Source organism: Populus euphratica, unplaced genomic scaffold (genome assembly GCF_000495115.2).
Source record: "Populus euphratica unplaced genomic scaffold, PopEup_1.0 scaffold206.1, whole genome shotgun sequence".
Classification (NCBI taxonomy): Eukaryota; Viridiplantae; Streptophyta; class Magnoliopsida; order Malpighiales; family Salicaceae; genus Populus; species Populus euphratica.
In genome coordinates, this window is record NW_011500012.1 from 415,275 (window position 1) to 427,675 (window position 12,401).

Sequence of the window (12,401 nt, forward strand, 5' to 3'; positions counted from 1 at the left end):
CTTGGCAGATGCGGTGGTGATTATGAGTCCGTGGTGTTTATATATATATATATATATCCAGCTGCGAAAAAAGAAATAGAAAAGAAGAAAATAATGCTTCCATAGTTTCATGTCTCTCACTAGCCATGTCTTTGTGATATAGAGGAAGAGGAGCGTGGTGTTCCAAGTTCCAACCTCGCAAATTATTCTCAACTAGGGTCTGCTCTGATGATACGAACCCGTTTGGAAAAGGAGCGTTGAGGTAATGGGTGAGATTTCTGTGAAGAAAATACAAATCCTTCAGTCCAGAGAGATGAAAGGGAGAGGACTTAACAGGGAGAAGCTTTACTAGAAAAATAGAAGAATGTGAGAGAGAGAGAGAGAGAGAGAGAGAGCGCTATCTTAAAACATTTTCTCTCAAGCTCAGCCATATGTACGCTTATTGAGTCATCGGTCTTCTGTCAGTTATGGATTGAGTCGTCGTACAATGCAATCTGTCAAGGATGTTTGCTTCTTGACTTTTTTGAGCTACTTTAATTTTAGTCATGTAAGGAGGCTACGACACAAATGCATGCATCATGCCCAGGGCCTAAAAATTAAGTGTGTTGTGGCTATTTACAAAAAAAAAATAAAAAAAATATATTTTTTATTTTTATTGTTTATATTAGAACAACTACTTAAAAAAACATTCCACTTGAAAGTGTGTCTACACTCACACTACGCTATCGGTCTGTATTTTTTGTTTGTTTGTATGAAACGGTGACTACACATAACACACATAACAAGCGTGTTTTAAAAACAAAAAAAAAAAAGAACTAATAATTTAGGTTATGGTCATAATTGGATTCAATAATTTAATTTAATTTAATTTAATTTTGATTAGTTATTAAAAAAACAAAAATAATAAATGAATAAAATATTTATATATATAAAAAATCACCATAATTTTAGAAACATTTTTGAAAACGTGAATCAGATAATAACTAAACAAAAAAACCTAACCTAAGTAGACTTGAAGTATTGCGATAGACATGTAATCTCTGATAACTCGTAAAATTCATAATCAAGGTCATTAGATCAAGAAAACTTGATTGAAAAGGAATTAAAAAAAACCACAAAGCTATTTTTTTTTTAAAATAACATCAAAAGATGAAATCAAAAACAAAAATAAACTAAAAAAAAATATTAACCTACATTAACTTCTCAAACTTGTGACCTAGATCATTATACTAGAAGCACCATACATAGAAAAACGGAGAAGCTCGATCCCCAACAAATCAAACGTTGAAGGATAAAATTGAGGGAAAAATCAATTACATAAAAGAATCTAAAATAAAAAATGATAACTAAAAGAATGAGGGTGAAAATCAAAATAAAAAAATAAATTAGAGGCCAACTAAATTTTTTTAATTAGAGGGTTAAATTGAAAAGAAAAATAACTTTAATAAAAAAATCAAAAGAATGAAGACTAAATTGAAATGGAAAGGCTAAATTGAAAACAAATAAAAGTTTCACAAAAGAGCCAGAAATAAAAATTAAAAAAAATAGAACTAAAATTAAAATACTAAAAACAAATAGGACCGACCTATAATTTTTAGGGAGGCAAGAAAGAAAAAAGGTTCACCAGGTATAGACCACTTCACCGCTACCAACACACAACACACTAAAAGGAAGAGAACACAATCATTTTTTAAACATGGATGAAAAGCAATTTTGGCCACCGAATAGCGCCACACGTGTCGATTGAAGTGTATGAATGCCTCCCACCAGCTGATATATGGACCACAAGCCCGAACAATCTTTTCTATTTCAATATTAATTAATATTGATTAAAATATTAGATTACCCTTGATAAACTAGGAAATTACAAAAAAAATATAAATTGAAAAGACAAATGAACCTGGACCAAAGGCAAGGTTTTTTTTTACTTTAAAGGCATTTAAGTAATTTAACAGTTAATTGAAAAGTAAAATCCAAAATTGCTCTTACATGCTAGGGATTTGTTTTTCTCTTTATGAATTTCAGTCTTTTTACTATTCATAACAAAATAAAAAGACCTTATTACCCCATCACCAAGCCAAATTTTTTTGATTGAAAGGGTAAAATCATAACTTCATTGTTGAATTTATGAATCTAGAACTTCAATGAATATCACTATTTAAACACCTTTTTTTTAGTTTATTTGTTATATTTTGCTTAAGAAAATTAAGTTGTGGCCCTTTAATAGGGCATCATAATGATCATCTCTAAGTTAATTTTAAGTATGTTATTTTCCAGTTTGAAATTAAAATTTTATTTAATATTTTTATGATATCCCCCATGTAAATACTATTTACATTCAGGTGCTTGCACACATTATAATCGAGCAAAGGTCGAGTTCAACCATTAGACTCGGTATTCAATCGAATGTGTAATATGTCATCATTTAACAGTAATAATCAATTTATTTTTACTGTTGAATGTTTGTTCAGCCTCTAAATCAAAGCTTCGTAGCAAATGTTTATGACTAAGTGTCTAATCATGAGAAATAACAGATGTAGACCCAGAAGCCTCACCAAATTTAGGAGCATAAGGTATTATTTCATCACCAACATTATCATCAATATCAATATCATTATCAACATCATTGTCAATATTTACTATCATATTAGAGTTTAACATCTCATCATTTTCATTGTCACTAGCCTTAAAATAGTCAAATTTGTGTTGATCAGTGAAAGGATTGTTAAATATAGTATCATCAATCTTTTATAGCAAACTATTTAATAATAAATTGTTTTTCCTTTTACTAATTGACTTTGAAGAATTGACAAATTGTGTGGACTTATACATATGCGACTGGAAGCTAGGAATTGACAAATTGTGTGGACTTATACATATTCGACCAGAAGTTAAGACATATAACAATACCATTATGTTCAATCCATTCGGGATGAAAGAATCAATTATTGTTTTAAAACTTCCATCATATATAATTGGTACAAGATAATACCGATGTTCACCAATTTGAAACCTCTAAGTTATTTCAATACTATTATAATTTCACTTAAGTCCATGACAAATAGTTTATTTCATTTCCATATATGATATACCTAAATTATAATTTAACAACAAATTGCTCATGTCATTGTATGTGATATTATTGTTCATATTAGGAACAATAACGTCATTATAATGATATAACATAAATATGTTATAAGATATTCTATAAAAAAACAAATTGAATTCTGATCAATTGGATGTAATTTTATCTAAATTGCATTACCCCACCCTTAATTGTCAAAATTCATATCAAATTCAAACAAATTCTCAAAATTTAATGCAGTGCGTTCTTGACTAGAATTAAACATCATTCATAATATCAAATCTTGTTGATATTTTTATGCTGAATTGCATGAAATCAAACCCAAATTCATAATTCAATGCAACATGTAATTCATCATAATTCTACTAAATTCATGCTCTATTACATGAAATCATTAAGTGTAGTTGATAACATTTGTAGTTGATTACAACCAATTCACACAAAATCTCTAATTTGATAACTTATCCAGAATTCAATACAACACATGATTTATTGAAATAATCAATTCATAATTAATTTAATATATTTTCATGTTCAACTATATTAAATTAATCCTAATTGATACTATTCATAACTAATTTATCATTAATTCAACAAACCCTAAATCCAACATAAACATTATACAATGATTTCATTTCAACTAAACCAAACATGAATTCATAAAGATGTAATATATTTACATTGCTCGTAAGATTAAAAAAAGAATTGGGACAACAACGATGACGACAACGGATTTTCAAGAGAAAAACATCATAGAATGTTTGATTTTTTTTTTATGCTTTAAAAAAAAACAACAAGTGATTGATATATTTTTTTTAAGATAAAAAAAAGTGTGGATACAGGTTTTTTTATAGAGAGATATTACATCTATTTGTGTTCTTAAATTTAAAGAGTAATTTAAGTTTTACAATATTACATGTTTTTAAATTATAACTTTTTAAATTATTATATTTTTAAAACATAATAATTATCTTATTATTTTTAAAAATAATGATATCTATCATCTATCATGTTTTTAAAGCACTATAAAATAAAAATATATTGATTTACCAAAAAAATTTCAAATGTTATTAGGCTGCTAAAAATTTTTAGTTCCTATACTAATTCTGACAAAAAAAAATCACAAAAAAGGACTTAAGCCAGGTGGGCAGCCAGCATGCAGCATCTCTTATCGAAAAAGACGTTACCATAATTATGCGACTCCGACTATTACTTTTACTTTTCAAAACCCAATAATTAACGTTCAGTCCATGCCAAATCATCGCATGTATTGAAGGCACTGTATTACAATAACTTTGATATGAAATTTTAATTTACAACCATACGAAGATAGGCTACTGTTGCGTTGTTAATAATAAAAATCCCACATATTTCTCAATAAATGAAATAAAATTCATGGATGGATTAATTCATTTATCCGTAGGGGAATATATCAAGTCACCTTGTCTTCTATTTAATTTAATTTATGACAAATAAAAACCAATATTGTATTATAAAATGCTGTGGAGCTGAGCTGATTTGATCTCTTATTATTTCGCGAAGGAGGAAAAGGGCTAATCGAGTTCCTCCTCCTCTTCATCCTTTTTCTAACTAAACAAACCCTAGATTCCCTCTATCGGTTTTTTCTTCACAGGTTGATTGCTTTTGCTGGGCTCTCTAAAAATAGAGGCTTTGGATTCATCGAAAGCAAGGAGACGTTTCGATTTTTCTTTGATCAGGGTTTGTTTGGCTTGGAATCTGTAGAGAAATGGGGAGTAGAAAAGAAGAAGAGAGAAACGAGAAGATAATTAGAGGTCTCATGAAGCTTCCTCCCAACCGTCGCTGTATCAACTGCAATAGCTTGGTAATTCTTGTTTTTTTTTTTTAGTTTTTAATTAGATGAATTTGTTTTTGTTTTTTTATATATATATTTGAAAAATGCAGGGTCCACAGTATGTTTGCACTAATTTCTGGACTTTCATTTGTACTACTTGCAGTGGGATTCAGTGAGTATTTTTTCTTCTGCTTTCTTTGGTCTTCTTGCTGCTTTTTATAGTATTTTTATGGTTGTTTTTTTAAAAAGAAATTGAGAAAAGTCTCTGATTGTTTGGATTTGAAGCAATGCCTTGTAGTCGGTGTGAAATTGCCTTTCATTTTCGACTGAAAACGACATTTATGCATGGGTTGTGTACTCCTCATTTTCTTGTTTTGATATATATGTGCATGTTTTACAGTCGAGAGTTTACTCATCGTGTGAAGTCGGTATCCATGTCGAAGTTCACATCCCAAGAAGTTGAAGCTCTTCAAAATGGTGGCAATCAGGTATAGGTGGTGGTGAATTTTTGTTGGCTTTGGGAACTGTTGGGTTTTTTTTTATTGTTATGTTGACCAGACATTAAAATTTTTTCAGCGTGCAAGGGAAATATATTTGAAGGATTGGAACCAACAAAGGCAGAGGTTGCCTGATAACAGGTGCAACATCTTTTCTGTGGTCCTGCTATGCTTGTAGTTGATAAAAACGGAAGTTATTTGATTGTGTTTTCTGCTTGCAGTAAAGTGGATAAAGTGCGAGAATTTATAAAGGATGTGTATATGGATAAAAAATATGCTGGAGGAAATACCTCTGATAAGCCTCCAAGAGATTTGCAGGTAACATCGCAGTAAACAACTGATATCTCTATATGGTAACATTTTACTGAAATTTACACTTAAGGTTTTGTGTTAAATCAATTCCTGTTTTCAAGATGTAGTATGAAAAGGTGTGTCGGGCTATTTTTTTAATTTTTCTTTTGGAAAGAAAATATGGAGATTTTCAGAATTATCTATCTCCCTGGAACATCAGAATGATTTTTTTTGTTTCTCTTCTGGGAAGGGCAGATGAAAAATATTTTTTTGTTGGATGTATAGGGATGTTGTAACTCATTTAAAAAAGTTTAATGAATGAACTCTGACTGTCTATGTTGTGTTGTTATATTTCTTTGCAAATTCTCTTTCTTCAGCCTTGAATAAGAGCCTAATAAGTGTGATTCATAAATGATGTTGACAGAGGATTAGAAGCCATGAAGATGAGACAAGACGTGCATGCTCTTATCATTCTTATTCTCAAAGTCCTCCTTATGACTTTCAATATGAAGATCGTCGTTATGGAAAGCAAACTAACACACTTACTCGCAAACCTGGGTCAGATCGAAGTCTGAATGTTGGAAAGATGGCTAGTTTTATTTGTAGTCCTACCCGCTTAAATGAAAGGATGTTTGAAGACAGGTTTGCAAATGAGGGTTCTGTTTCTCGGGTTTCAGACTATTCTGTGTCTAGTGGTGGAGATCCAGTCAGATCTGGTGCAGAATCACCAAATTTTCAGAAGGATATTGCCTTTAGTCCACCTATTCAGCCTTCAAGGGATGGTTTAGGTGACGTAAAGCATCAAAAGGCAAATTCATTTTCAGAGGCAAGCTTTAAAAGAGATGCAGATGGGATTCCACATCCACAGGTCATATTTCACCTAGTTTTTTGCTAATACTGTGGATTTGTTGGGCTACATGTGATTGGTGATTTTTATATAAATTTATGCCAACGGTAATGATACTGGATCATTGTTGTGATTTTCATACACAATGTGTAGCCCCTTGGCTTTAATTTGTTTTACTGTTTATTAAGACATAGATCATACTAACTGGAAATCTTTACTTGTGTCAACCTATTGATCCAAAACAAAATAGCAATTAAGCCTCTACTTTTGTTCTTATTTTATTTTGATACTCTATATTCATGTCAATGCCAGACATCTACTGGTAGGCTGGTGCAGGCAGTGTAGATGTCATGGCTTTGATGAGTAATTTATTAAGAAATAGTCTTTGACTAGCTTGCAAAAGTGATTAGTTACTGGGATGCCACATTAACCTATTGGCTTTTCATCATGAACCTTGGAATTAGCTCATTACATGAATAGTTGTGCGTGATATTATAGTATATCTGCTTCAAGTTACCGTCTCGACAACACTTGCATTAAAGTTGCATTATATGTGTCTGTGTAAGATAGTTGCACTGTAGCTGTATATTACAAATCATGGATTAGCTCTTTTATTACATATGTACACCATAATATGTGTGCCCCTCCAATATTATTTAGGGAAAGCTAAAGCCAATCCTAGCAGATTGGCTTAAAAATGGCTTCATTTGGATATGGAGAACTAGCAATTGATACATTTTAAAAACTTAGTTAATGATTGTAATGTTAATTGGACATTTAGAGCCACCAAATTTTTTCTTGTGGCTTAACTGTGGCATGAAAGTTCTAATTAGCAAATATAGCATGACATGCCAGCTTAATTTATTTCAAACACAGTTCTGAATATTATGGTATTTTCTTTTTTCTGTTAGACTTATTTAGACAAATGAAAGACCTATAATTTTTGTCAGTTAAGCTGTAGATAGGATCTTGTTATTGCAATAACAGTAGTTTTATGGTAACCTTTATGTTAGGATTCTTACAAAGTGATTCTGAAATGGAAATGATTGGCTAGCCAAAAAAAATCTCATGGAGTCCATGCACTATATATTAGGAGTAACAAATCAGCAAGGCTAATTATTGCACTAAAAATGTTTAAAATGCCAGGTCTCTTTTTTAAGTTTTAATATATTAGCTATGATTTTTGGACATAGGTGGAGGTTTTGGATGCATATCTATGTTAGATGTGAGTGCCCTCATGTTCTAATATGTTTGTATATTTGAAGGGTCGTACTTTAGCAAAATCGGTATGAAGGTTTACAGAATTGTAGTTACAAAGAACATCAACATGTACAAGTCTTTGATTCCGTCTGTCCTTGTAAATTAAAACTTGTTAAGAAAATCAGATATGGTCAAATCAAAAATGCTAAAAGGTCATTAATTGCCAGTGTATAATAACTTGGCAAGGTTTTCATGCCATGTACAGGAGTATAGGTCCTTGGGATGGCTATTGCCCTTGGAGGTATACCTATTGTTCACTGATTGCTTTCTCCTGTATATTTCGAGGGATCCTTAATAGTTTGGAAACTGATAGATGGTATCCTTTTATTGTTCTTTTAGAAAAATAGGCATTGATGATATGGGTTGGACCAATAGATTAGTTCTCATTTGCTAGATCACTCTTTTAGTGGTACACGTTAAGGGAAAAAATATATTTGATCTGTATGTGGCATCATTTTTTTCCTACCTTGTTACTATTTGTGGATTACTTTAGCCTCACTTTTTTATCAAGTGATACTGAATAGCCCCTCTATTCAGAGAACTACATCATTAGGAAGCATGGGATCATTTGATAGCATTCCTGTGTCCATCAAGTCATACAATTCGGGAAGTTTGCTGGATATTGTCGCGGAAGCTGGGCAAGCTGCAGGAAATCCCCAGGGAAATATGCCTGCTTTTCCACTGTCATCAGTTTCTAGTCATGCTAGCTTGGACCTTTTCAAGGAACCATTGGCTCCAGAACCAGCCTCTCCTATGGCTCCGCCAATCGATTTGTTTCAGTTACCAGCAACATCGCCAGCTCCATCTGTAGATTTGTTTCAAGTGCCCCCAGCTTCATCTATTAATTTATATCAGCCTTCCCAAACCTCTCTTCCATCAACTCTAGACCTCTTTGGTGGTAGCTATCAGCATCCGTCAGTTACTACCTTGGATGAAAAATCGTCACATTCCTCACAGCCTAAAAATGAAGGATGGGCAACTTTTGATGGTCCTCAACCCATAGCATCCACCCCGGGGCCTGGGAACCTTACATCTACAGTAGGACCTTCCAATGTAGGTTCAGCAAATTTTGACCAAGTTCCATCATTACATACAAGCATGCAATGGCCACCTTTTCAAAACTCTGTTGAACATAGTTCATCATCAGTTCCTGATCCCTGGCTTGGTGATGTGCACAGTGTACAAGCCACTGACAATACAAGTTCTCAGGTATGCTATATATGGCCACAGTAAATCTGTGTTTCATGTATCTGTTTTGTGGTCCTATATTGAATAACCGGTGTTTCTATTTGCTGATGGCTACATTATGCTTTACAGAACTGGAGTGCATTTGAGTTTGATGATTCAGTGGCAGACATTCCCCTGGAGGGCATTAAGCAAAGTAGTGAACCACAAACATTATACAATCCTTCACCGACTGCTGACCAGTATTTTGGCTTTGGAGCTTCAGTGGTTGTTTCTACCTCACAATGCTTAAAGATATTATGGTTCTTCGAAGTTAGACTAATAAACTGTGTTTTGCAGGGCTTTAACAAAGATGGGATTCAAAGAACTGCCTATAATGGAGTACTTCCTGGTCCTAGTGAACCATCAGATATTGTTTCGGGACCATCATATACTCCTTCAGGACATCCTTTGGTGGTTCGTGACCTTTGCTTTCACTGGTTTTATGCCTTATGCCATATGATCTTAGCCATGATAATTTTAGATCAGTGAATTATTTATCTATCTATTTCAACAGGAAGAAACACAGTCTCATGTGGATCATAAATCAATCAACCCGTTTGATCTACCATACGAATCTGATTTGGAGCCGAGAAATATGGTATGAAATAGTTAAAACAATTTCCTGATTGGTGCTTAATACTGTAGTGAGTGCTTTGACTAGATGTTGTCTGAAATAATGTCTACACTATCATCCATATCATTTCCTTAGTTCTGTTAGCTCTTGTGTCCATATCATGTTGTTTCATACTTGTGTAAGCTCTCCTCTAATGTTTGCTTGTTTGTGCTAGTGACCATTTCAAGGGAAAACATTCAGGTGATGGAAAGGGTTGTCTTAGCACTTGAATATAGGGTTTTAACTCCTCTCTCTGTTTATCTGGGCTGGCTGTTAAGCAAGTGCTTGTGATTATTCCAAATAAATTTGAATTTATCACTATTTTTTGATGTGTAACCATCATGTCAAATTTAATTGATGGGGTATGGACTAATGTTCAACAACTTTTAATAATTTAGGGTTTCATCAGTATAATTAGCAGTAGCCAGCACTCTGTGAAGGAGAAGGTAATTCAATGGGGAGTAGTACTTTTGTGATTTAGTCCCTTGAAAATTTGATGTTGTCATCTCTGTTGGTTTGTCATTTAGAAGTGAAAGTGAAAAATGTAAGCATATTGAAAATTATCATGTCCAATCCACAAATTAAATTAAAAAGTGATAGTTGCAGATCCACCACATGTAAATAATCAAGAGCAGCCTATGATGTTCAAGCCTTAGTTTGTTAGTTCATGTATACTGTTGTTTGTGCACTTGTTGTGCATTGCAAACCAAATACGAGAATCATCAAATTCAAAAAAAGTAGGAGTGTGTGCGTGCGTGTTTTGGTGGGGGTTTGGGGTTTGTGTGCTAGATGCTTATAGTGTCCTCAGCTACCACGGTCAACTTCTAATATGGCACCCAAAAGACTGCTAGATGAACATCTTTATTCTTATGCAGATGCAATTGTATGGCACCCATTTGATGTGCTGATGTAACACAAATTTGAGGATGTTGTCTGCGTTGGCCTATCATTTCATGATTTATAGGACTAAGAGGGCTGCTTGCCAAGCTTTTTGTCCTTATGCCTAGCAAGATAATATAAGATGAACAACCTATGAAATGGCAACAGTTCCTTGTTTAGCACGAGATTGTGTTGCTATATCACTTTTAAGTTACGTTGTTAGGAAAGATGTATAAACTCTATTCCATTAAAGGGCATTCTTCATGCTACCATCAAATAGTATTTTGATCTATTAACTTATGTGGCATTTTTTAACAATTAGCTATGAATAGGTACTTTGAGAATAAAATGTCATCAATAAAGATGGGGTGTTTTTAGTTCATTTTGGCTGTTAATAATAATAATAATTCTTGTAATAATATTTGGCAATCATATTTCTAAGTGATGGATCATATGATGGCAGGTTCATTCCTTAACACATCCTAGATGACATTAATAATCTAATTGGGGTAGTATTTTGTCTACTTTCTTGGATATGTAACAGTCATGCTGTGTGCTGCATTGTAATTTGCATTCTAGCTCTGGGGTGGTAACATTTTTTTGGGTTGAAGTGAGACACTTTTGTGAAGTTTCATCATGTGTCTGGTGAGGCGCTTCTTGTTAGGATATATATGCTTCCTCAATGATTAAAAAAAAATAAAAATGATAGGTAATCATGCATCTTGCATCCTTGTCTTTTTATCTTACGTGATTGTATTTAGTTTACTTTTGTTTGAGATATGCTTATCTAAAATAAAATGAAGGGAAAGAAATTGTTGTGTTGTCTTCTGAAGAGAACCTGAAAGGTCTTATGGATGCTTTGTTCTGCTGATTTCTATCATCACTTTCCCCCTTTACTAAAAGTTAATCTTGGCGTGTCATATTTCAGTTCTTGGACATGAGCTCTTTGGAAGCTGCACTGCCCAACGCTAACTCACCATCCAGCTTCCTTGGTGGTGTGACTCAACCATGGTTTCCTCAAGATCTAGCGATGACATATATCCCTGCTGCACCACAAGGTAAGCTTTCCACTGATTCCGACAGGAGAAACTCTTATTTGTTTCAGCTTTTGTTCTTTGGGGATTATAATGGCCAGACAGCACACTGAAGCATTTTGTTGGATGCTTAGATGCTAATCTGCCCAAGCATTCAAATCAATGCGCTGCTTCTCATTACACAACTATCAAAGCATTCCATGCATCTCTGGCAATGTAACTTGCTTTTATTTCATCCAATCTTTCTTTTTGTTTCTGTAGGTGGATTAGCATATATGGCAGGACAAGCACCCAGCCCCCAATTAGGGTAAGCTTCTGTTGTAGGTGGTGGTTGTGAGTTTTCTGTCATTGTCATTGTTGTTGCGCTTTTGTTATAGTAAATTTATTACGGTAGCCTCACTTGCCTTCTCAACAGGAATGTTCAAACACAAGGGCCTGTTGCTTCTGTTGGAGGGAATCCATTTGCATAGTGTTCAGCAATCAAAAGTAGTTTTCTTAATCACGTTAAGTTTGCTGGTGGAAGTTTTCCATTGACCTCTTGTAGCCACTTGGTAAGTCAGGATGATCGAGTCACGTCATTATTAGTAATAATATTATTTGTCATTTTTTCCCATATGAATTCTCTGTGAAAATAAATCCTTGATGTGAATAACTTTCTAACAATATGCGAGGCCATTTATTCTTAGTTTACACTCAATATTCCAGGCCTGGTGTTTGTATCCTAATTATATTATTAGAACCGGTTCTTGGCACTCCTACAAATTGTAATGTGGCTGTTAAAATGTGTATGTAGTGTGGTCTTTATCTATTTGAGAAGGGTGAAATCGTTCGCGGACAAGCGTTGATGTTTAATCATATGGCACATGGTTTTCTATT

General features: G+C 33.4%; 1 protein-coding gene across 1 annotated transcript; it reads left to right on the forward strand.

The window, feature by feature from the left end:
- Window positions 1–4,510: 4,510 nt before the first annotated feature.
- On the forward strand, window positions 4,511–12,401 carry ZIGA4 (ARF GAP-like zinc finger-containing protein ZIGA4). Its single transcript, XM_011048753.1, has 13 exons — window positions 4,511–4,907; window positions 4,988–5,049; window positions 5,278–5,365; window positions 5,454–5,515; window positions 5,596–5,692; window positions 6,090–6,533; window positions 8,310–8,981; window positions 9,090–9,224; window positions 9,297–9,413; window positions 9,514–9,597; window positions 11,420–11,549; window positions 11,787–11,832; window positions 11,941–12,401. The coding sequence occupies exons 1-13, from the start codon at window positions 4,812–4,814 to the stop codon at window positions 11,993–11,995; spliced, it is 2,088 nt and encodes a 695-aa protein (XP_011047055.1). The 5' UTR covers window positions 4,511–4,811; the 3' UTR covers window positions 11,996–12,401.